At 36.2% G+C, this 24896-nt stretch overlaps 1 protein-coding gene across 2 annotated transcripts; it reads right to left on the bottom strand.

Moving 5' to 3' along the window:
- Positions 1-3018: 3018 nt before the first annotated feature.
- LOC131253855 (nucleolin 1-like) lies at positions 3019-4211 on the bottom strand. 2 transcript variants are annotated; one of them, XR_009175310.1, is made up of 3 exons: positions 3983-4075; positions 3741-3858; positions 3019-3515 (listed from the first exon to the last, which is right to left on the bottom strand). XR_009175310.1 is itself a non-coding variant. In XM_058254987.1 (3 exons), the coding sequence occupies exons 1-3, from the start codon at positions 4208-4210 to the stop codon at positions 3450-3452; spliced, it is 231 nt and encodes a 76-aa protein (XP_058110970.1). In that variant the 5' UTR covers position 4211; the 3' UTR covers positions 3019-3449. The 2 variants fall into 2 exon arrangements, 1 of the variants encoding a protein (XP_058110970.1); XM_058254987.1 differs by lacking the exon at positions 3983-4075 and adding an exon at positions 4164-4211.
- Between the last annotated feature and the right edge of the window lie 20685 nt (positions 4212-24896).

Below are 24896 nucleotides of genomic sequence, written 5' to 3'. Positions count from 1 at the left end.
TTTTGCCTCTAGGTGTAACATGGGACTAAATATCTTATGATCAAAGTGGATCGTACATAAAACATCATGATGGGTCTCATCAGGATCAATTGCAGCGTCTTGTACCATTCTTTTCTTTTTATCCCAAGAATCTTTTGGAGGAGTTCGAGAGAAAATGCATAGCTTAATTTCTAAAGAACCCAGTGTATTCAAAATCTACTCCAACCATTTAGATGCACAATCCCAGTTTAAGCCCAACACCCTAAAAATCAGGCTAACTTGTAATTCAAGTGAATCACACCGAAGAAAACATCTAAGAGAGATGTCTACTCTTAATATTCACAGGTACCACCATAATGATTATATGAAATCCAAACCAACCATTAGATGCCACACGAAATTTAAGCCCAGCGTCTAAAATTCAACTCCTCAGTGATTCCCATGTTACATCCGGTTATTCATTGTCAGGAATATGCAACTAGCTTGTAAATGGTAAATGGGTGAAAGTTTCGTAGTCTCGAGATCAACCTTCCTTTTATCCAGGCTCGGATACTTCTTCTGTTTGATACTTTTCAGCTTAAAGTTTCATTGTCAAACTGTAAAAAGCTGCGAGAGATTGAACATCTACAGTTGAAATGCTTTCTACGAGTTATAGAAGTTTTGGATCAATGTGGTATTTTTTTTTTCTTTTCATCCATGCTTGTGTGGCCTTGTAAATAGATTTGAGGGAAAATAAATGCTATAATGGGCCCTATGATTGCTTTAACAACAAGAATCATTTTCCCACTGTTATTTTTGGTGTGGTCCACTTAAGCTTTGGATATGAATCATTTTTAGCATAATGCTTTAAAATGATATCACATGATGGATGAATATTATGGTACAGTAAATAAATCATTTTGGTAGAGCACGTTTAACTTTCAACTACTTTGAGCCACTCGTACAACTTGTGTATCGAGGAGCTGCAACGCTAGTCTTTGCATGACACGTACAATGTACGGTGCATGAACGCGGATGGGCTACCGATTGGTTGAGCAGCGAGACTGCTACTAAAGTGACGTCATCAAATTCTGTGAGCCCTCCATGATGGATGTTTTGATCCAAAGAATGATTCATATCCAATGCTCCAACAAACCCCACCACAGAAAATAGTGGGGAGATTGTTGCTACTGTTAGAAACTTCTAAAGGCCACAAAAGTTTTCGGTGGAGCTGTTATTTGTGTTTTCCCCACTTTAATGTTTTTGTTGACTTTTTAATCTGTTGGATATCAAAAAAAACATCATGACAGGCCTCGGAAGGTTTCAAGGTGGGCACCAACCTTCAGCCGCGCTCTCTGTGGTATGGTTTACTAAAACTTAAAATCTACCTCATTCTTTGGCTCATTCCTGAAAATTAGTCCTAAGGGCGTGTTTGGGCGGCGGGATTAGGTGGGATGGGATTCACTACGCCAAAATCGCTGATTTGCGACGGACCAAATCCGTCGTAAAACCAAATAAACGACGGACTTCGTCCGTCGCTGGGTCCGTCGCTGTTTACTGGGTCGTTTTTTTGTTTCGACGGATAAAATCCATCGTTTAATTTGTGACGGATAAGGTCCGTCGCCTAATAGCGACGGTTTAAATCCATCGTAAAAAATAAAAAAACCGTCGGCAATATTAAAAAATAAGTCGTTACTAAAAATATTAGCGATGGACCTCATATCCGTCGTTGATTTCCAACGGTCTGAAATTAGCGACGGACTACGAATCCCTCGTTTAGTTCAGAAATTAGCGACGGATTTGGTCCGTCGCTAAAATATCTGTAAATTATTATTATTATTATTATTATTATTAGTCTTGCACCTGATAGTCATTCAAAAAATAATTCACACTATTGTTTGATAAGAATCCTATTCACAAATTTGGTAACAATTCAATTCAATAAAAGAGGAAATGACCCTAGTAGCCCACTCCAACAAAAATTCACTTTTAACCCTCCTAACTAAACACTTCTCCTCCTAAACTTGAAAGCTTACAAAAGAAATTGTCTAGAACTTCAATTATTGGCTATGCCTTGCCTTATATTGGCTACTTAGTATCTGCTCTTGTTCAACCTTCTTTTGAGCCCTTCCTACATATATTACAAACAACCAGATTCAATCCAAGACTAGTTTAGTCAACCCTTCATATATTTCAAATAACCAGCTCAAATCCATGAAAAGTGAATAGTTTAATCAACTGAAACCAATTAACAAAATAAAAGATTAGAATTCATCCTACCCATTAGAGGTTCAGGTAAGAGCATTTCTTAACTTCATGGCATTCGCTGGGAGAGCACAATAGTTTGAAAAGATCTTCAGATGTTGAAATCAATTCTATACAGCTCTCGATTTCTTAGTTATCTACGGTGAAATGAAAAATGCATATATGCTGGAGAAAGAAGAAAAAGATGTTAACATTGACACATTACCATTACAACTGACTAAAACGGTGTTGTTTTTGTCGATTCTAACATCATATTCAAGTCTACACACCTGCTAATTTCAACATCCAGTGTTTCGTAAAGGGATTACCTCCTGACTACGATTCACAACACCAACACAACCAAATTGAAGAGGGATCACTTTTCTAAGCAAAAAATGTGGGCATCAATACCTCTATCCATGACATCCAAATAAACACAAAACAAGATATCATTTCCATGCCCCAAGATAACTGTAGACGACAACATGCAAACATTACCCAAGTGTTGGAATAAACTAAGACCACACCATTCCTTTATTTTGCATAGAAGGGGAATAAGAATTGTTCAATACTTGTTGATTGAACCATTCCTCTTCTATATATTGATGCTCCAAGAATTGTTTCAAAACTTTTAGACATTTTTCCTGACAGCCATGTACTGAAACATGATGAATTAGATGTACGTTTGATCTTCTGCAAAGAGTGCAACGCCCTTCGCATCATGATTCCTTTCATGGATAAAGGAAAGCAGAATCTATAGAGGGGAAAATGCTTCCTCTAATTGGTGTACTGATCGGAAGATGTGAAGTGCGGTGGATAATCTCCAATCTCTTAAGCTTACATTTATGTGAGATATGGATGTGGATTGAAACAAGGGCCGCTACGCAGCTTACTACAAATACTGCTGCACCAACTATAGAAGTTATTATTCCAGGTCCCAGCCACTTGTGATTATGGATATCTGCAATATATGCCAAAAAAAAAAGAGAGAAAAATGATAATGCAATATACTAAAATCTAGCCGTACATATTTCTTTCTTTATCTTGCTGTTGCTACTGGAAATTCAAATTCAAATATGAATTTTTCCTCACCTTCCAAGCATTCTCAATGCTCTGATCCACCAATGAACAACATTAACAATATCATTGCAATTTACAAACAGTATGGAAAGAACATGAAAGTTATTAAAGAAAAGAAAATAAAAGGTTCAAGTTTCCCATGAACCATGACTATAGACATCGATTGTTCACCTATTTTGTATCTGAAAGCTTGACGAACTCTCGAATACATTGATATGTTCGGCAAAATGAATCTGTGAAAGGGAAGCCAAGGTGATTAGATTCATACCAAAGATTGTATGGATGGATTGATTGGAAGGTTCACACATCTGGCCTAAGCTATATGATACATGAAAGAAACTATCGAGCAGAAGGAACCTCACCCATGTGAAGGAACAAAAAAAAAAAAAAAAAAACCAGGCGTCTGCATATACATGCACCAAGAAAACCATATCAATTTCAGCACACATGGCCCTTACCTTGTGAGCTGCTGCCTCAGTGGCAAACTCAACATGGTCGAATCCCTTGAAGACACCCTCTTCATTTGATGCAAATCGGGCGTCAACAACTTCACCAGCACCTTTGAAGAATTCCTCTCTGCAGGTGAACAAAGGAAGCAGATTACCTCATTTTATCAGATGTAGCCATCTCATTTCCCATACACATTGAAAGATTAAAATCTCGTCACAAGAGTAGTTCTCTGGAATTAAATGATACTTACACATCAGCTCTTTCGACTGAATAGGATAGGTTGCCAACAAATAGGGTTTTTGATCTAGAAGTCTGGGCACCAGGAGTTGCAGATGTTTTAGGTTGTATCAATTTAGTACATGGTTGTCAGGTTCTGTAATATAGAGCTGAAAAATGTATCATATTCATAGCCACATAGTCAAGAAAATTACCGCCTTCTTTTCGGTCTTTGTTGTTGTGGCATCTGCCATTTTGACATCACCATCTTGTAGGGCAACATAAACAATTTGCATGAAAGAGAAACAGTGCATGTGCAACACTTCATCATTATGATGCCATCTTTGCAAATACATGAGATAGCATTCTGAAGTTAGTATAATGAAGATGATGTAGCCTCGTATTGCAGCAAACTTGCAAATACCATCAAAGATACTAGCACAAAAAGCAAGGGGGAAAACATCTAAAACATATAACACCAGCAGTATTGGACAATTTTGCCCATGTAATTAGTCTCAAGATTAACAACGGTAAATCGAAATTAGGGAACTCTGATTTTTACCATAGGGTGCACAGCTTCTAGAATGATCTGGTCTCTGAATCTGAATTAGGTGACATCATTTCTATTAAAGACCATTAGGTTGCACATATATAGTAACAAGCAGAGCCCAGGATTTCAACATTGTTTTAAAAGCATACATTTCATGGAGATTCATATATATTTTCATGGAAATCCATCTTAAAAGTCATTTGGATCATTCAAATTTTAGGATTACGTGTGCAGTTAAAGATTTCAAAAACATACACTTAATGTTGAAATTCACACACATTTTATGAAAATCGATCATAAAACTCAAAATCAAGCTGCAAACAAAAGGAAACAGATATAGCCTTAAATTTCAGATTCCTGCCATGTTGGAACTCCCAATTCCCTGGCAAATACGGCCCTTTTGATCATTTCTTCGCATGTACCTGCAGTAGCATTCAAGTAATGTCCTTCATTTCACCTGTTTCAGCCTGTGCTTTAAAATCCTGTCCTTATTTGGTTTCCTGTCCTGCAGAAAAAGGGGACTGCAGATGTTGAGGGGCTGCTAGACCAGACCTTTCTGTCAACAGTTTGGTCCAAATCCAAACAATGGTCTGTTCCAGTCCAACCATGACATGTTTAAACAAATAAAATGATAGGATCTGACTGCAACTACCTACCTGTAGCACAGTTCGTAGTGTTTGCTCTATAAAATAAAAAATAAAATGGTACTCGAACACCACAACCCATTTTGAATTTTACCAATAAACAGTAGAATTGAAGCAATATGCCCAATCCAGATGTGCAGACCAGTTTGGTCACTGCAAAAACAAAACCCAAACCACTTAAATGGAGAGAAATGCCTCGGGTTGTTCACAAAGGGGGAAAAACAGTCAATATCTAACGCACCTTGTCCATAGAGGTATTTTGCCGGTAAACAATATTTGCAGTTCCAATATCACCCCTGGTAGAGAACTTCACTCCTTCCTTTGTCACTGAAATTACAACTACAATCACCCCAAAGCAAAAGATAGATATTGTACTATAACTATTGATATGAATGTTGGACATTAGTATGAAACAACCAACAAGAATCCCTACACATTCTATTCAGATTTCAACCAATGGATGGTGGGTGAATTCTGTACACAATATTATGTGTACAGAAGTATCTCAATAATAACTCATGCAATGATGATGATGATACCAGTATCTCCAATGCTGCTGAGGTCCTTGCAAATCCTTGAGAACCCCTAGCTTTGTCCTCTTTTCTTGTAGTGTCATCTCCCACTTGAATTACTTTTATGATGTTATCAGTACCAAAACCACTTCAAAAGAGATGGAAAATGAAATAGAGTGCAGCTAGGTAAATGACAGAATACAACAGTAGCTGAGAACTTCAGTTTGCTGCCTAATGTAGGTAAGTGAAGCATTTGACTAGAGGTAAGTTTTGGATGAAGAAATATGTTTCACATTGTTTACATTCAACCATTATAAGGTCATGATATGATTTCTAAACCCTGTAAAAGAAAATAAAGCGAACAGATGATAGACACACAAAACAGTAAAAAAAACTTGTGAAAGAATTAAATACATAAGCAGCAACTCATAGTGCCCATCTTCAAATATCAAAATTAGGGAAATCAACATGTACTTTCTCATAGTGATATCCTTAAACTGAAAACCATCTCAGCACCAAATCTCACCATTTGCAATAGTTTATCTTTCTTAACAGCATCACCAAAAGGACAAGTGTAAATGGAAGTACTTGAGTTTGTAAAACCAACTTGTATTAAAAGGTGCAAAAATACCCCAAGCAAGTATAGATTTCAAATGTTGGGAAAAGGAAAGGTGGATCCCTTATCATTTTCCTTGTTCAAGTATCTTGCACTCCTGTTTCTTCAAGGATCCACCTATCATAGCTTTAATACAACTGGAAAATTGCAGCAACTTTAAGGAATATACAACCACATTTAAAATAAATAAATAAATAAATAAGGCTGAAGACACAATTATTTAGAGTTTTGGATACATGAGATTTTGGCACAAGGCCATCTAGAGTGTTGTCCAATCATATCAACAGTCTACATCCCTGAACCCTATGACCCACTTGTACAAACTGAAACCTCATGGCACTCTATTCAACGAGGCATTATCTAATACCTTGGGCTATTATTCTGAAATTTTATTATTTGAAAAAAGAGAGATTCTACTGTCTATCCTTTTCTTTCCGTAAGAAGGTTTTAGAAGAAATGAATTCAATTTCCTTGAACATGGAGTTTACCACTGTTTCTGTGATGAAGTATCTACAAAATTCGATTTTTAATTCTAAAGTTTTACTTAAAAAATGTGGATATCTATTTCTCCCAAAAAAAAAATAAAAAATGTTAGATGCCGATTTCCAAGGTTATGAGATACAGCTCATAGTGTTTAACTGCTGACCTCTTAACATTTCCATGGAAAACTGCACCTTGGAAGCAAACAACATATATCTACTATGGATCTGTAGTTCTCCGTTATCTAAGTATTCCAGAGGGGTTTTCCATGTCCACATTTTGGATTGTCATGTCCAAACAGGCCCAGGTCATTCTTTTTCTTCTCCAAGCTACTTTGGACAGGAGCAATCTACATGTGAAGGAAAAAAAAAAAAAAAAAACCCCATCTAAAAGAAGCCACAAAACCATAATACAATACCTTAATTGCAATCCCTTCTTTTGATAGCTAGGCCCATTTTTCTGCCATTTCCTGACAGAAAGTTCCAGACTATAAAGAAAGGATGCAAATATCATTTTCCTCACAAATACCTATAAAAACTCAGAGACCCAAAAACCCCATCTGACAAAAACCATAAAATTCAAGAGGGAAAAAAAATAACCACAAAACCAAAAGCACAACATTCCACAGAAAATGCATTTTACAAGCACACGTGAAAGTGAAATGTCAGAAAATGAAAAAGCTCAGAATTCCACAAATACAAAGATCTCTGACAAAACCAACAAAACCCATCACCCAAACACATGATCCAGAGGTACCCAAACATGAGTTTTTTTTTTTCCAAAACCAAGTACACATAAACCCACATCTGACAAAACAAAGTGCATTGCAACATTACAATGACAATGAGTTCAAAAAGGGGGTGTATCTATCAAAACCAAGGGGCTGAAAATATCAATTCTCATAACAATTACACAAACCCAACACCCAAAAAAAACAGGGGGTTTCCAATCATGGGGGTTCCGAATCCAGGGGGTTTCCAATCATGGCACTGGGAGTGAGAGATTGAGAGAGAACCACCACTATCAATCGATTGAGAGAGATTGAGAGAACCACCGCTATCAATCAATTGAGAGAGAGAGATTGAGAGAGAGAACGAGAGCTCCTATCTGGACGGAGTCCATCCTTGCAGGGCTGCGTCCATCTTAAATGGTGGGGGCCACTCATCTGCCGTCTGCATGTGCATGTGTAGCTAGCAATCACTCATTATATACCCATCCAAAACCACATTTCCAAAGCCACAAGACATCAGAGAGAGACATCCACAGGCCCCGATTGTTTCAATGGTGGACAGGCATTAATTCAACAGAAAGTGGAGATCTAAACATAACATAAAGTGGTGTGGAGAAAGAAAAACTCATCTATTTGAAGATGATGCTCGATGGAAGATGACGCTCCAACGGCCCTGGGAGGATTTCTCGATGGAAGATGAAGGAGAAGGAAAAGAGGAGCGGGCGTGGGATGGTTTCCTGTTGAAAATAAGATAAAATTTTCAAATCCATATATTGTGAGTTTACCATAATTTATAACACAAGCTCTATTAATGGTCGTACATGCATGGGACCATTTTCTGCATGGTTAAGATTTTTTTAAGTAATAAAATTATAAAAATTTACAATTTGCACCTATAATGATTATTTGGATGGTCTGGATAACTCTTTATCTCAGCCATTATTGTTATGACCAGTCACCACTATTTTACATAAAATACAAGACTCACAATGCAAAGCTTGGATTCAAAACGGTAAGCTGACGTTCGGACCTGGCATCGCTCTATGGGCCCCAGCATGATAGATTTGTTTCATCCAATCTGTCCATCCATTTCATGACATCATTTTGTATAATATCCCCAAAAAATAAATTGAAATAAATCTTGGTTGTACCACACAATCAGAAAACATTATTGGTTGGACGTACGTGGGTCGGTCCACTGGAGCTTTGGATTTAAATCTTGGGTGGACCACACAATCTTTGGATTTAACTCGTTCTTTGGATATTGCCTTAAAATTATCTCTCCAAATGGATGGAAGGTGTGGATACAAAACATACGTCATGGTGGGGCCTATGGAGTTTGCTGACATCACTTCAGTAGCTACTCTCTGGATGCGGATTTCCTGCGAAAGAACTTCCTGCGCAAGAATGCTGGGTGGGGCCCACCGAGATATTTTGGAGAAATACACTCCGTTCATCCGTTTTACTAGATCATTTTAGGACACGTGACCAAAAATTAGGTGGATCCAAAGCTCAAGTGAGCCACAAGAGAGGAAACAATGGGGATTCGGTGAGCACCGCTGAAACATTCTTATGGGCATGAAAGTTCTGTATCAGGATATTTTTTCGGTTCTTTCACTTTATCCTATTAAGAGTGACCTTATAAACGGTTTGGATGGCCCATAGACATCAGAATGGAGCCTAGGAAGGTTTCAACGGTACAAATTTCTTTCCCCTATTTTTACTCTTGTGTGACTCAATTGAGTTGTGGATCTAACTCATTTTTTATCAGACGTCCTATAATGAGCTATAAAAACGTATGGATGGGGTGGATTGATCAAAAACATCATGGTGGGCCCCACCCAGCAACCTTACGCAGGAACTTGATGCGAAAGGCTTTGGCAGGAAATCTGCGTCCCTAATCTCCCCAGCACCAGCCCCTTTGCTGGTGGTCGGTGCTCTGTGGGCCCCACCATAATGTATGAAAACAATAGTGATTGGATATCCATCATTAAAATCCTTCAAAGGCCCACTGTACTGTTTATTTGACATCCAATCTGTTTATTAGGTCATATAGGCCTAGATGAAGGGGAAAAACAAAAATCATCTGGATCTAAAACTTTTATGGCCCCTGAAACGTTTTTAATGGTTGACGCTCATTAAACACTGTTTCCTATAATATGGTCCATTTCAGATTGGGATATACCTCATTATTGGTCTCATACCGTAAGATGATCTTTAAAAATAGATGGACGGCATGGATGAAACACATACATCATGGTGGGGCCCACATAGCACCGACCACCAGCCATTGGTGGGTGCTAAGGGGAGTAGCCAATCCGTTTCCCTTATTTGTAGCATGGTCTATTTAATCTTTGGATATAATTTATTTTTTTTGGATAATTCTCTAAAATGATCTTGAAAAATGGATGAACAATATGGATTAATTCCAAATTTTCAGTAAATTCAAAACTCAAGTGGACCATGCCACATGGAACAGTGTGGAATAACGATTTGCACGTTCATACCTTCCTTGGGCCCACAGTAATATTTATTTGCCATCCAACCTGTTCATAATATCAAAAATATATGAATGAAGATAAAACACAAATATCTTGATCCAAAACTTCTATGGCCTCCAAGAATTTTTCAATGGTAGAGGTTCAATCACACTATTTCCTGTGGTTTGGTCCACTTGAGCTTTGGATATGCTTCAATTTTGTTCTTTACACCTCAAATTATCTGTTAACATGGATGAACGGAGTGGATAAAATAAATAAATAACGGTGGACCCCACAGAATTTACTCTGGTAAGAGTAACGAGTAACTCACCTAAATATAGTAGAGAGGGGTTTCCTTGAAACATTCATAATCATATATTGGGTTTGCCTAAATGTGATTCACATATCCAACCCACTCATTATGTGTGTCCTACTTGGATGAGGGGTCAGACCAAGTTTCAACCGCATCCAAAACTCATGTAAGCCCCACCAAGTGTTTTATATTTTTTAGGATGTCTTCACATGATTTTAGATGGTATGGCCCACCTGAGTTTCATATACGGATGATTTTTGAGATATCTCATAACCTAAAGGGGACACATCAAATGCATCATGTTGATGTTCGACACACATCATGATGGGCCCCACAAAACTTACTAATATCAATTTTTAGGTTCTCACGATGTTACTAAGTTGGGTCATAATTTTGACCAAAATATTTGGCCTATTTTACATGTGTGGTCCATTCACTCGACTTTACTGATCAATACCCACAATTTGACTAGTTACTCGCCCCGATCAAGCTACATATGAGGAAGATATTGGGCATACAAGATTGATCAACAATTTAAGTGAAATTTGATTTTAACGTTTAAAGGTTCAATTAGTGGATGTACCTAATAATTTATTAACAAATATTTTTTATTTCATAGATAAATTTCAATTTCTATTTAAAAATAACATTTTTTTTTCAAAATGTATATTTTTTTACTCTTAATTTTTCTTTGAAAACTTTAAACAAAATATTATTTTTATTATAAAATATTTCAAAAAAATTAAAATATAAATTCTGAATTTTTACTTTCAAAATCTCAAAAAATTTCCCAAATTTTAATTTTTTTCCCAAAAATTCCAAAATGCTTATTTTTTACCTTTAAAAGCATCATTTTGTTTTCAACTTTTCAATTTTCCTTTTTAAAATGATATTTTTTTTTCAAAATCTCATTGTTTTTATAAAATATTATGGTGGGGCCCACATTGTGAAAATTTTCACATTAAAAAAAAATTATTTTCTTTTCCAGGATATTATTTTTTTCTCAAAATCAAATGCTTTTTTTTTTTTTTTTTTCAAATTTATCAACTTTATTCAAAATTCTTTTTTCCCACAAAATAGATTTTTATTAAATTAGCATCATTTTGTTCTCAAAATTTTTCTCAAACATTGTTAAATTTTTTGAACTTCTTAATATTCTTTTTCATGTGATATTACAAATCATTTAAATATTAATTTTAAATTAAAAAATAAAAATAAAAATTTCACTCGTTTGATATAAAAACAAAATAAATTTTCCTTTTGCATTCAATCGATTGTTAAAAAATAATCTTAGATACATACAATTAGACCACTGAAATTCTATTAAAAAACAATTATTAGACTACAAAAAAACTTAATTTTCCACCATATTCCTATAAAAATGAAAAAAATTAATGTTAAGGCAAAAGTCCTTTTACGACGGACAATGATCCGTCGCAAAAGCAACTGAAAAGCGCGCCATTTGGTGTTTTGGGCGGGAATTGACGGGGGTCAGAAAATAAAACTTTGCGACGGATTTAGTCCGTCGCCTAATAACGACGGATTACAATCCGTCGTAAAATCGTCGTAAATCAGATTTTAGCGACTGATTTTGGTCCGTCGCTAAATTCAGCGACGGATTTTGGTCCGTCGCTAAATTCAGCGACGTTCAGACTACGGATTTTCGACAAACACGGGCTTAGCGACGGACTTTTTCCATTTGCGACGGATTAAATCCGTCGTTAAACCAACAGATTTTAGCGACGGACGAAGTCCGTCGCAAAAATACGTCGCAAATTGCCCATTTTGGCGTAGTGATTCACCGGGTACTATGCCAATTTCACTCCATGTTTGGGGAGAATGGGAAACCTTGGAATTAGATTAGATGGAATTGCATTGATCCCGTGCCAATTTCACTCCATGTTAGCAAGTTGTGTAGGTCCCACCATGATGTGCAGGCTATATGCACACCGTCCACCCATTTTTCGAGATTATTTTAGAGCATGGGCCAAAAATTTAAGTAAATCTAAAGCTCAAGTGGATCCCACCATAGAAAGCAATGGGGATTGAACACTTACCATTAAAAACTTCTTTGGGGCCACGTAAGTTTTGGATCTACCTCATTTTTAGGCCCATGCCATAAAATGAGGTTACAAAACAAATGAACAGTCTAGATATAACACGTGTATTATTCTCAGTAATTTCAAATGATGGTGGGTATATCCATTCAATGTACCACCATATTGCCAACAAAGCATGGCATTAGTCTTATCCCACCAAATGGGAACAATCCCTGCCATGGGTAATAATTATGTTTTTTGAATCCCATCTCACCTAATCCCTTCTAATCCAACCGCCCAAACATGCCCGGCCTATTTGGCCAAGCAAATTAGATGGGATTAAGTTGTATTAGGGTGGATTGGAAGAAGCAATCCTAGGATTTGGCCGGGCATTCCAAACAAGCACGTTAAACTTCTACCTAGATATAGCAATCTCATGGGATTGCCAGCAATTTACTGACATCACCATCATTACCTTGAAATCCACCTAATCCCTCCCAATCCCATCTATTTAGTTGGTGATAAATTCTCTCGGATTGCCTGCAATCGACTGACGCAGCCATCATTACTTGCCATCCACCCTAAAAACTTTGTGAGGCCATTGTTTCTTTTGGTGTGGGCTACCTAAGTGTTGGATCATCCTCATTTTTTGGTTCATGTCTCAAAATATTGTGTTAAAATATATGAACGGAATTGATATATCATATACATTATCTTGAGGATAAAAAAAATTTTAAATAGCTATTTGAACCGGTTCCCAATGCAGATGTTTCTCCGAATTTTCAAACGGATGAAATGGTAATAATTACCCATTTCCTGAGTATTTACCAAAGCTCTTGGAAATCAATCATACCCTAAATGAAAGGAAGCTGTCAATACAACGCATACACCGCAGCGGTGTCTACAGAAATCCCTGTAACGTCACTTCGGTGGTGAGTCTCGCGGCCTAACATGTCAGTGTCTAATCCGTGTCTGCGGTGCACCAGCCAATCCGCATCTATATGGATCTACCCTACGGATCTGCCCTACGTCTGACAACATCAATAATGGGAGTCAGTCTAGACTTTCCCGCTTTTTTCTTCCGACTGATCCATCTCAGCCAGCGATGCATTATTCAATGCAGTACACAATCACGGGCTACCATTATATTACAACAACCACAATACCGTACCATTGGTGGGGTAGTGCTGGCAACACCAACAACTCTACGTCGGCCAAGAGTGATGATCTAAAAGCCCACGTGAATTATGAATCGGTATAATTTTTGAGCCACTAAGCTTTTTAGTTTTTAAAAATCTAAACGGTGGGAGTAGACTAGTATTGGTTATTGAGTAACTCAGTATATTATAGTGCACTGAGGAAACTCTCCCGAGAACTTCCACTGTGTGTCTGATCCAGCAGTCCATCCGTTTTACCATATTATTATATGGCATGTGCTAGAAAATGATAATATAAGTTAATTACTTTTTTTAAAAAAATTCAGGATTTTTGAAAATCCAAAACAATGAAAAATTCAGGACGTTATAGTGTTCCTTCATTTTAGGATAATGGTGCAAAAAATTACTACATTTGTGAATTAGGTGCACCACATGATTGGAAATAGTGTAAACAGTAACAATTGCCCCAAAAATTTTGACCTTCGTATAGTCTACTTGAATCACTGATGGGCGTGAATTTTAGACTCCGGGCTTAAATTTTTGTGTGGCATCTAATGGTTGGATTGGATTTCATATAATCATTATGGTGGTCCCTCTGAATATTAAGAGTGGACATCTCTCTTAGATGTTTTCTTTGGTGTGATTCACTTGAATAGTGAATTAGACTAATTTTTTGGTGTTAGCCTTAAACTGAGATTATGCATCTAATGGTTGGAGTAGATTTTGAATACACTGGATCCTTTAGAAATTAAGTTCTGTATAAAACTTCTAATGATGGAATACACTTTGGGATATCTTTTTCACCTTCATTTTACCAATGGTCTATTTCCATTGCTCCACCAGAAGAAAAGGTACTTACATCATTGATTCCAGTGCTACTAATAGTGATGGATTAAACTAATCAGCCAACAAAATACTCTTTGACAGTACATGTTGGATTTTATATCAGTTTTCCTCCCAACTTTTTAATAAACTCAGATGTTTGTGGTGTATTGTCTTACAATGTCTACAAAATGCAGGTTAAACTATATACTGGTCAAATGGTGGATTTGATACATTGGTACTTGCAACAGAGCAGAGCTCGTTAAATGCTTGCATGAATGGAAAGAATTAGGTGTCTGTGAAATGAAAGAAGTGGAGATCAAGTTACCATAACATAATTCAAAATGTTCAACTGTTCCTTCTCCACAGTATAGTGTAAGTTGAAAATCCTCAACCTGACCAAACCTGAACTTTACCTTATATGCAGAACATCTCTTCATAGTGAAGAATCCATGCCCCAGCTTACATGCACAATGGGATTTTGTTCCCCTAATGAGTTTATTCATTGCAGTACTCTTGCTGGTGTGATCAGTAAGAGTAGTGGGGATGAGGATAAATGCCTTGAAGATCAACTATGTGATGCCAAGAATAAATTTTGGTCTTATCACCGTCACTAGGATGGTCTTCAAACTCTTCACTTTAAGAAATTGAGTTTTAATCAGGACAATGAAACAGTCCCAAAATGGGTAAAGAAAAAAATGAGGTTCACATCCTCAGTTTCGTAGCACTCAAAAATGAAATCAAAATGAGTTGGTTGTTGTTTCTATACTATTCAGCCCTAGTGAAATTAGGACAGTTTGATGCATGATGCACAAACACTTAGAGATTTGTAAACGGGACGTGCATTATCTCATTATGCCATTCAAATTGTGGGGTCCACTGTAGATAGAGGTTATAATCTGAAAATCAGATTGGTTCAACAATCTTAACCTTGGTTTGTGGAAACTTATTTGTTGAACAATTGGATTTTTTTTTCCAAAATTAACCATCTGATACTTGTCCAACAATTGGCTAGTTTGGTAATCAAATCAAACTACACCGAAACTGTGAAAAAAGGACAGTCCAAAACCGTCTCAAATGACCAAAAAGGACGGTCATGGACTGTCGCATGGGCCGTTAAATTTTGACGTGTTGTATTACTTAAAGAACGGTCATGGACTGTCTCTTATGAGCCTTTAAAGGACTGTCATAGACCATCTCTTACGGCCCTTCAAAGGATGGCCATGGACCGTCTTTTAAAAGGACAGTCATAGACCATCCTTAAAAAGGACTGTCATGGATCGTCTCTTATGGCCCTTCAAAGGACAGCTATGGACCGTCCTTTTTAAGGACAGCTTTAAAAGGATGGTCATGGACCGTCCTTAAAAAGGACTGTCATGGACCGTCTCTTATGAGCCTTCAAAGAACGGCCACAGACCGTCCTTAAAAAGGACTATCATGGACCGTACCTTATGAGCCTTCAAAGCACATTTTCAAATTTGAGAGGATCAATATACACCTGTTACAATATATTTCAACGTATTCTTCCTGATATACACCTGTTATATAATATATTTCATCATATTCACATTCATATCCATCTAAACCCAAACTACGTAAATCCAACATAAACTACATTCATGTAAACATAAACTACATCAATCCAAACACAAACAATCTTATCCACATTACATTCATCCACGCATAAATACATATAAATTTAACATCATAAATAAAAAAAAGAAAAAAATCAGCAACAATTTTCTTTTTGTGTCTTTCATCTGAAAAAAAAATATTAAACCAACAAAACATTATAATTTAGAATCATGAAGAATTGCATAAACTTCTTCCAAAAAAGAGAGCACTTTTTTAAAATAAAACTAATGCAAGTAAATAATGCAAAAAAGTATTTCAATTCAAGTTAATAGAAACAACAACAAAAATTAAAGCTTTGTAAAAAGGGGCATGTGTTAAAAGGGATACATTCTTGTTTGTTGCCATGTGATTGGGCTACAATTCAAGTTAATAGAAACAACAAACAAAATTAAAGCTTTGTAAAAAGGGGCATGTGTTAAAAGGGATACATTCTTGTTTCTTGCCATGTGATTGGGCTACACTATTACAGCAATTGGGTTTGGGTTCGGGATCGGGTTTAGGTTTGGATTTTCAAGTTAAGGTTTAGGTTTACGTTAGGGAGTTGAGATTAGGATTAGGTGTAGGTCTAGATTTAAGGATTTGAAAATACATTTAGGTTTTAGGTTTAGGTTTAGGTTTTCGGTTTTAGGTTATAGGTTTAGGTTTAGGTTTAGGTTTAGGTTTAGGATTAGGTTTTAGGTTATAGGTTATAAGTTTAGGTTATAGGTTAAGGTTTAGGTTATAGGTTTTGGTTTAGGTTTAGGTTAAGGTTTAGGTTTAGGTTTTAGTTATAGGTTATAGTATATAGGCTATAGCTTTAGGGAATTGAGAATAAGTTAAGGTTAAGGTTTAGGTTTAGGAAATCGGGTTCGGGATCGGGTCTAGGTTTGGGTTTTCAAGTTTAGGTTTAAGTTTAGGTTAGGGAGTTGAGATTAGGATTAGGTGTAGGTTTAGGTTTAAGGATTTGAGAATATATTTCGATTTTAAGTTTAGGTTTAGGTTTTAGGCTTAGGTTTAGGTTATAGGTTTAGGTTAGGTTATAGGTTAAGGTTTAGGTTTAGGAAATCAGGTTCGGGTTTGAGATCGGGTTTAGGTTTGGGTTTTCAAGTTTAGGTTTAGGTTTAGGTTAGGGAGTTGAGATTAGGATTAGGTGTAGGTTTAGGTTTAGGGATTTGAGAATACATTTAGGTTTTAGGTTTAGGTTTAGATTATAGGTTATTGGTTTAGGTTTAGGTTAAGGTTATAAGCTATATGTTTAGGGAATTAAGAATAGGTTAATGTTTAGGTTTAGGAAATCGGGTTCAGGTTTAGGATCGGGATCGGGTTTAGGTTTGGGTTTTCAAGTTTAGGTTTAGGTTTAGGTTAGGGAGTTGAGATTAGGATTAGGTGTAGGTTTAGGTTTAGGGATTCGAGAATACATTTAGGTTTTAGGTTTAGGTTTAGGTTATAGGTTATTGGTTTAGGTTTAGGTTTAGGTTATAAGCTATAGGTTAAGGTTTAGGTTTAGGAAATCGGGTTCGGGTTCGGGATCGGGTTTAGGTTTGGGTTTTCAAGTTTAGGTTAGGGAGTTGAGATTAGGATTAGGTGTAGGTTTAGGTCCAGGGATTTGAGAATACATTAGGTTTTAGGTTTAGGTATAGGTTATATGTTATATAGGTTTAGGTTTAGGTTTAGGTTGTAAGTTATAGGTTTAGGGAATTGAGAATAGGTTAATGTTTAGGTTTAGGAAATCAGGTTAAGGTTCGGGATCGAGTTTAGGTTTAGGTTAGGGAGTTGAGAGTAGGATTAGGTGTAGGTTTAGGTTTAGGGATTCGAGAATACATTTAGGTTTTAGGTTTAGGTTTAGGTTATAGGTTATTAGTTTAGGTTATAAGCTATAGGTTTAGGGAATTGAGAATAGGTTAAGGTTTAGGTTTAGGAAATCGGGTTCAGGTTCGGGATCCGGTTTAGGTTTGGATTTTCAAGTTTAAGTTTAGGTTTAGGTTAGGCAGTTGAGATTAGGATTAGGTGTAGGTTTAGGTTTAGGGATTTGAGAATACATTAAGGTTTAGGTTTAAGAAATCGGGTTCGGGTTCGGGATCGGGTTTAGGTTTAAGTTTTCAAGTTTAGGTTTAGGTTTAGGTTAGGGAGTTGAGATTAGGATTAGGTGTAGGTTTTGGTTTAGGGATTTGAGAATATATTTAGGTTTTAGGTTTATGTTGAGGTTATAGGTTATAGGTTTAGTTTTAGGTTTAGGTTAAGGTATAGGTTTAGGTTTCGGTTTAGGTTATAAGCAATAGGTTTAGGAAATTGAGAATAGAGGTTTAGGTTTAAGAAATCGGGTTCGGGTTCAGGATCGGGTTTAGGTTTAGGTTTAGGTTAGGGAGTTGAGATTAGGATTAGGTGTAGGTTTAGGTTTAGGGATTTGAGAATATATTAAGGTTTTAGGTTTAGGTTTAAGTTATAGGTTACAGGTTTAGGTTTAGGTTTAGGTTTAGGTTTAGGCTTAGGTTTAGGTTATAAGCTATAGGTTTAGGGAATTAAAAATAGGTTAAGGTTTAGGTTTAGGAAATCGGGTTCGGGTTTAGGTTTTGGTTTTCAAGTTTAGGTTTAGGTTTAGGTTAGGGAGTTGAGATTAGGATTAGGTGTAGGTTTAGGTTTAGGAAATCGGGTTCGGGTTTGGGATCGGGTTTAGGTTTGGGTTTTCAAGTTTAGGTTTAGATTTAGGTTAGGGAGTTAAGATTAGGATTAGGTATAGGTTTAAGTTTAAGGATTTGAGAAAACATTAAGGTTTAGGTTTAGAAAATCGGGTTCGGGTTCAGGATCGGGTTTAGGTTTGAGTTTTCAAGTTTAGGTTTAGGTTTAGGTGAGGGAGTTGAGATTATGATTAGGTGTAGGTTTAGGTTTAGGGATTTGAGAATACATTTAGGTTTTAGGTTTATGTTTAGGTTATAAGTTATATGTTTAGGTTTAGGTTTAGGTTAAGGTATAGATTTAGGTTTCGGTTTAGGTTATAAGCAATAGGTTTAGGGAATTGAGAGTAGGTTAAGGTTTAGGTTTAGGAAATCAGGTTCAGGTTCAATCGGGTTTAGGCTTTGGTTTTCAAGTTTAGGTTTAGGTTTAGGTTAGCGGGTTGAGATTAGGATTAGGTGTAGGTATAGGTTTAGGGATTTGAGAATACATTTAGGTTTTAGGTTTAGGTTTAGGTTATAGGTTAAGGTTTAGGTTTAGGTTTAGGCTTAGGTTTAGGTTATAAGCTATAGGTTTAAGGAATTGATAATAGGTTAAGGTTTCGGTTTAGGAAATCGGGTTCGGGTTCGGGATCGAGTTTAGATTTTGGTTTTCAAGTTTAGGTTTAGGTTTAGGTTAAGGAGTTGAGATTAAGATTAGGTGTAAGTTTAAGTTTAGGGATTTAAGAATACATTAGGTTTTAGGTTTAGGTTTAGGTTGTATGTTATAGGTTTAGGTTTAGCTTTAGGTTATAAGCTATGGTTTAGGGAATTGAGAATAGGTTAAGGTTTAGGTTTAGGAAATCGAGTTTGGGTTCAGGATCGGGTTTAGGTTTTAGTTTTCAAGTTTAGGTTTAGGGATTTGAGAATACATTTAGGTTTTAGGTTTAGGTTTAGGTTATAGGTTATAGGTTTAGGTTTAGGTTTAGGTTTAGGAAATCGGGTTCGGGTTCGGGATCGGGTTTAGGTTTGGGTTTTCAAGTTTAGGTTTAGGTTTAGGTTAAGGAGTTTAGATTAGGATTAGGTATAGGTTTAGGTTTAGGGATTTGAGAATACATTAAGGTTTAGGTTTAGGTTTAGGGATTTGAGAATATGTTTAGGTTATAGGTTTAGGTTTAGGTTTAGGTTTAGGGATTTGAGAATAGATTTAGGTTTAGGTTTACGTTTAGGTAAAAGTTATATGTTAAGGTTAAGGTTATAGGTTTAGGTTTAGGTTAAGGTTATAGGTTTAGGTTTAGGTTAGGTTATAGGTTTTTGGTTAAGGTTTAGGTTATAGTTATAGGTTTTGGGATTTGAGAATAGGTTTAGGTTATAAGTATAGGTTTAGGTTAGGTTATAGGTTAAGGTTTAGGGAATTGAGTTTAGGTTATAGGTTCAGGTTATAGGTTATAGGTTATAGGTTTTGAGATTTGAGAATAGGTTTAGGGAATAAGTATAGGTTTAGGTTAGGTTGTAGGTTAAAGTTTAGGGAATTGAGTTTAAGTTATAGGTTTAGGTTATAGTTTATAGGTTTAGGTTATAGGTTTTGGGATTTGAGAATAGGTTTAGGTTATAGGTTAAGGGTATGGTCCCTGCAAATACAAATATAAACACGGCCTGCTCTAATTGGCCAGGCCCTTCCAACGCTGTCCATAGGAAATAAACCGCTTCATCATAGCCATAACAGCGGTTCCCATCTTTCAGGGACCCCCACTCAACATCCAGATAGCTCCGACGCACATTCGGGTCTGCTTCATTAATTTCGAGTAAATACATAAACATAGTCTGTCCAAATGGCCAGGCCACTCAAATGTTGTCCATAGGAAATGGACAGCTTCATCATGGTCATAACGGTGGTTCCCACCTTCTAGGGACCCCCACTCAACATCCGGATAGCTTCGACGCACATCCGGGTCTGCTCCATCAATTTTGAGCTAATACAAATATAAACAAAAGAAGCTCAACTAATTAAATGGTATCTACTTTATTCATTATGACAAACCAGCATGTAAAACTAAAATTATCCAAATCAATTTTCCAATATCTATGTGATTGCTAAGAAAGATAAGCAGTCATTCCAACTTACCTCCAACCCGAAATTGAATTTGAATCCCAAAAGAAAAGCAGTAGGCAATCCCGCAATGTAATAAGCGACAGTTGTTTGCCATTGACCTTCAAGGAACAGAATGAATTACTGGCAGAAACTAAAATTTACTCCAAGAGTGGCCTAAAGAACATTTTCTAGGAATAGATTATGCAATCTAAAATTTACTCCAAGAGACTTCACCATGGATTACAAGTTCAAGAAAATCAACCTATTTCAATATCAGTTACACACCAAGGCACTAAGAAATTCATGCATATGCTAACTCTAGAAGTCAGTGTAAGGTTTTGATTACAATAAGGAAAAATTAACCAAAAAGAAATAGAATACGATACAATCTTGATCAAAGAACAATGAGAGTGAATTTTAAGGTACTATATGCACCTAAGAACCTACAATGATGAAGAAAAGAGTCTGTATATAAACAGCAAAGAAAGAGAAAAAGACAAAAACTACTCTATTAAGAGAGAGAGACAGAGAGAGAGTTGATGGCACCTCGAACCTTGTTTAAATCCAGGTTGCAATCTGTGTCCACTGATGCTATTTGTCTTTCTGTGAAGTTGGTGACGATTTCTGCATCAAACCCGACGAAAGCAACCCTAATGATAAAGAACAAAGCAGTTTCTCTCAAACAAGTATAATAGGATGCCTCACAACCAAAACATTAATAAATAAATTAATGAATGACAACGGTCATAGTACATACCATGGAGTTCCATCTCTACAAGTCCCAGTAGATCTAGATCATCAACAACATCAACTTTATTCAGAAAGCACACAAGTGACAACACTCCTACCTGAATCAATGCAAAAAAAAAAAAAAAAAAGACGAAGAAGAAGGTGGAGTGCACATGCACACATCCCCCTTATCCCAGTTAGATTCGCCATGACCTTTTTTTTTTAAAAAAAAATTCCAAGAAGGAACTCATTTGAGGTCACATTTGTTTGAGCCTATAATCATATGGTTTGAGCTTGGTTCTATAAATGAATTCTTTCTACAGTCATTTATATCAAACTGCTTTGGCTTTCCAGCGTGAAAAGAGAATTCCCATTGATTTCAGTAGAAACCAGTGTGGGAATTAAATTCATTGATTTCCATTATGCATAAACCCAAAAAAAAAAAAAAGACTTGGGTCAACTTGATCCTGTCAAAGCATGAAAAACAAATATTTAAGCAGAAAATGTACATAAATTGGTAAAAAGGGAAAATTTTAATCACTATAAAAACTAGGAAGTCGATATCACTTACATACAAACTAAACTGTGAAAAACAAAAACACGAAAAATACAGAAAAATAGTAACCAAGTTCCTTTCTTGCATTAAAAGGAAATTTTCTTTTATGTTTTTTCAATCCATCTTCCGTTTTCTTCTTAACAAGAAAATCCATATTTACTATTATTTCCATTTTTCTATTTTTCAAAAGAATGAGTTCAAACTCCGAAAGCGTCGGCTCCAGCACTTGTACTTTCAGCCCAAACCCTAACCAAGGATTCCAAAATTACCGAGTACTCATAAACATTCATTGCAACAATTTTCTATCTATGTGCATGACGACCATACTGTTAAGATCAATCCTCTTATTTTCATTTACAGAAACTAGTGGATGACAAATTATGTGTAACATACAGAGATGGTTCAGCCACTTGTGCAATTGGGGAAGATTCAAAAGGACATACATATTTGAAAGTTGGTCAAATCATAAACAGACGTATTATGGACGGAGACAGTGTTTTCATTAATAGGCCACCTAGTACTCATAAAAATTCATTGCAAGCATTTTCTGTCTATGTGCATGACAACCATACTGTTAATATCAATCCTCTTACCTTCATTCACAGAAACTAGTGGATGACAAATTATGTGTAACATACAGAGCTGGTTCAGCCACTTATGCTAAGGAAGGTTCAAAAGGGCCAGATTTCCACATCAAGCATCAGTTGCATACATATGATACAGAAGGACAAAAGTATCCCTTGGGTGGCCCCCATCATTTATAATATGCCTTGGTCCAAAAATCAGGCTAGTCAATACCTCATGTGTGCTGCACATGTATGAAACAATATGACAGCTAAACCAAAGTGTTTCTCACATTTGTTTCATACACTGGTCCACTTGATTAGTGGACCTATAATAAGTCCATTTTATAGGAGCCTAAGAATGTGTTGTCGAAAAAATCAATATTCAACAAATATATAAAAATTTGTAGCCAAATAGCAAACACTCATTAATATATAAAATTTCCAAATTAATAAAGAACATATTTTCCAATATAAAAATGGAAAAAATTAAAATTTTCCCAATTTCTCTTAAATCTTAATTTTTTTCACCACAAATCCATGTCAATGCATGGTAATCATGATAGACATAGATTTCCATTGCAATCCGTGCTAACATTTGAGAAAGAAATGAAGTTTTTATGGATTTTTCGTCACTTTTGAGTTCCAACCCATCTTTGTTTCAAGTCAAGATTTCATAAAGGCTCAGGAACATGTCACACATGTGCGAGCATGTGCCGCACAAGTCACACATGTGCAAGCATGGCACATGCATGCCTGATCTAATCCATCCATTAGGTTGGTCAGACCATGTACATGTTTTCCCAAAACAAAATCTAGCATGATCAGCATGCAGGCCACTATATTGGAAACATGTGGATGGGTTAGAAAACTTCTGCCAAGTTTTTCAGAGCTGTACATTTGTTTAACAAATTGTGGCCCACCTGACCAGTGAATCAACCTGATTCTTTGCCTAGGACATCAATATAATGGTGCCATTCTGATGGATGGATTGGATCTCAGACCTATCATGCCGTGCTTGCACATTTGTGGCCTGAACATGAGTTTTATTGCACAGACATCAAAGCTCCTATGCATTATCAACAAACTGTCTAATGAAAAGGGTGTGAAAACCACCTCAATTCATAGGATTAGCAGTAACTCAAAACTTCATATCAACATCTACCCATCATGTCTTTGCTTTTTCAAGTAGCAGTCAATCCTTCAGCAAGGCATTTCCATTTGCATAGCATTATTAAACAATACACATCCAAAAATGCAAAACTGAAAAAATTTTCTTGCAAAACTGAAAGCAGAGGATCAAAAGCATTCTTTCTGCCTAATCAACCATGCTGGAAACTTCAGAAATTATAATTCCCAGCAATAGATCAACAAACATATTGGCAAAATTTTTGGCAGTTGAGTTGTATATGATGAGAATTTGTTTCAGTGTTCGTTGGAAGTTTGATGAGAATCGACGACAGATGGTTTCCTTTCTCTTCTTTCTTTTACCTTCTTTTTCTTTCTTTTTTCTTTTCTTTTATTATTTATTTATTTTTGTTTTCCTTTCTTTTGATGTACTGAAGTTGGGTTCTCAGTCTGTCATTAGAAAAACTGTCACTTAAAACTAGCTTTTATGTGAGATAACATGAATTAACATGTAGACTTCCAGAATGACACTGAACATCGAAAAGGTTCAATATCTACATGTTGGAAAGAAGGCCCAAAACCAGTTAGAGATCAATCAATATCTACAAAGATAGCATGTGCAGTAGCGAAGTATCCATCAATGATGAGAACCCTATAAAGAGATGAGATTGATTGGCATTCTAATTAGTTTCACAAGCTTTTAAGTAGATCTGTTGATAAACTAATTTGGGAAATGTTCTAGCAGATGTGAACTTCGAAAGAACAAATATTAGCTATGCATAGCATCTTCCATTAGGCACGTACATGGGAAAAGCATCAGGATCTCATAAAAATCATTTCCCCTTCATGAACAATAGATCATCATCATCATCATCATCCAGAAATTAATAAATGTGGGGTTATAAGACAAGCTTCATTAACAATAGATAGTAGTAAGAAAATGTTCACTTTTCCATGTTCAGATATCAAATTGGCATACATAAAAACTCATAAGTATGTGTCGATTACCCTAGTTTTCCTGTTTTCATGCACCTCAAATGGGCTGCATTGAAAATGCACACACATGAAGAGAGCAGTAGCTCATGAAAGATGTGTTTCATTCACAAACCAACCAGGCCCATCACTCTTCAAGGACAAGCTATTGCTTCCATTGACATGGTCAACCTGAACATGCCTGGGCCCATTTGTCAAGTCATGTTAACCACGAGAGCCTATATTGTAGAAACTGAAATAGATGTTTATTCCATTAACAACAGGAAGAATATATAGAGAGAG

Source organism: Magnolia sinica, chromosome 8 (genome assembly GCF_029962835.1).
Source record: "Magnolia sinica isolate HGM2019 chromosome 8, MsV1, whole genome shotgun sequence".
Taxonomy (NCBI): Eukaryota; Viridiplantae; Streptophyta; class Magnoliopsida; order Magnoliales; family Magnoliaceae; genus Magnolia; species Magnolia sinica.
This window is presented reverse-complemented; position numbering and strand designations above follow the sequence as displayed.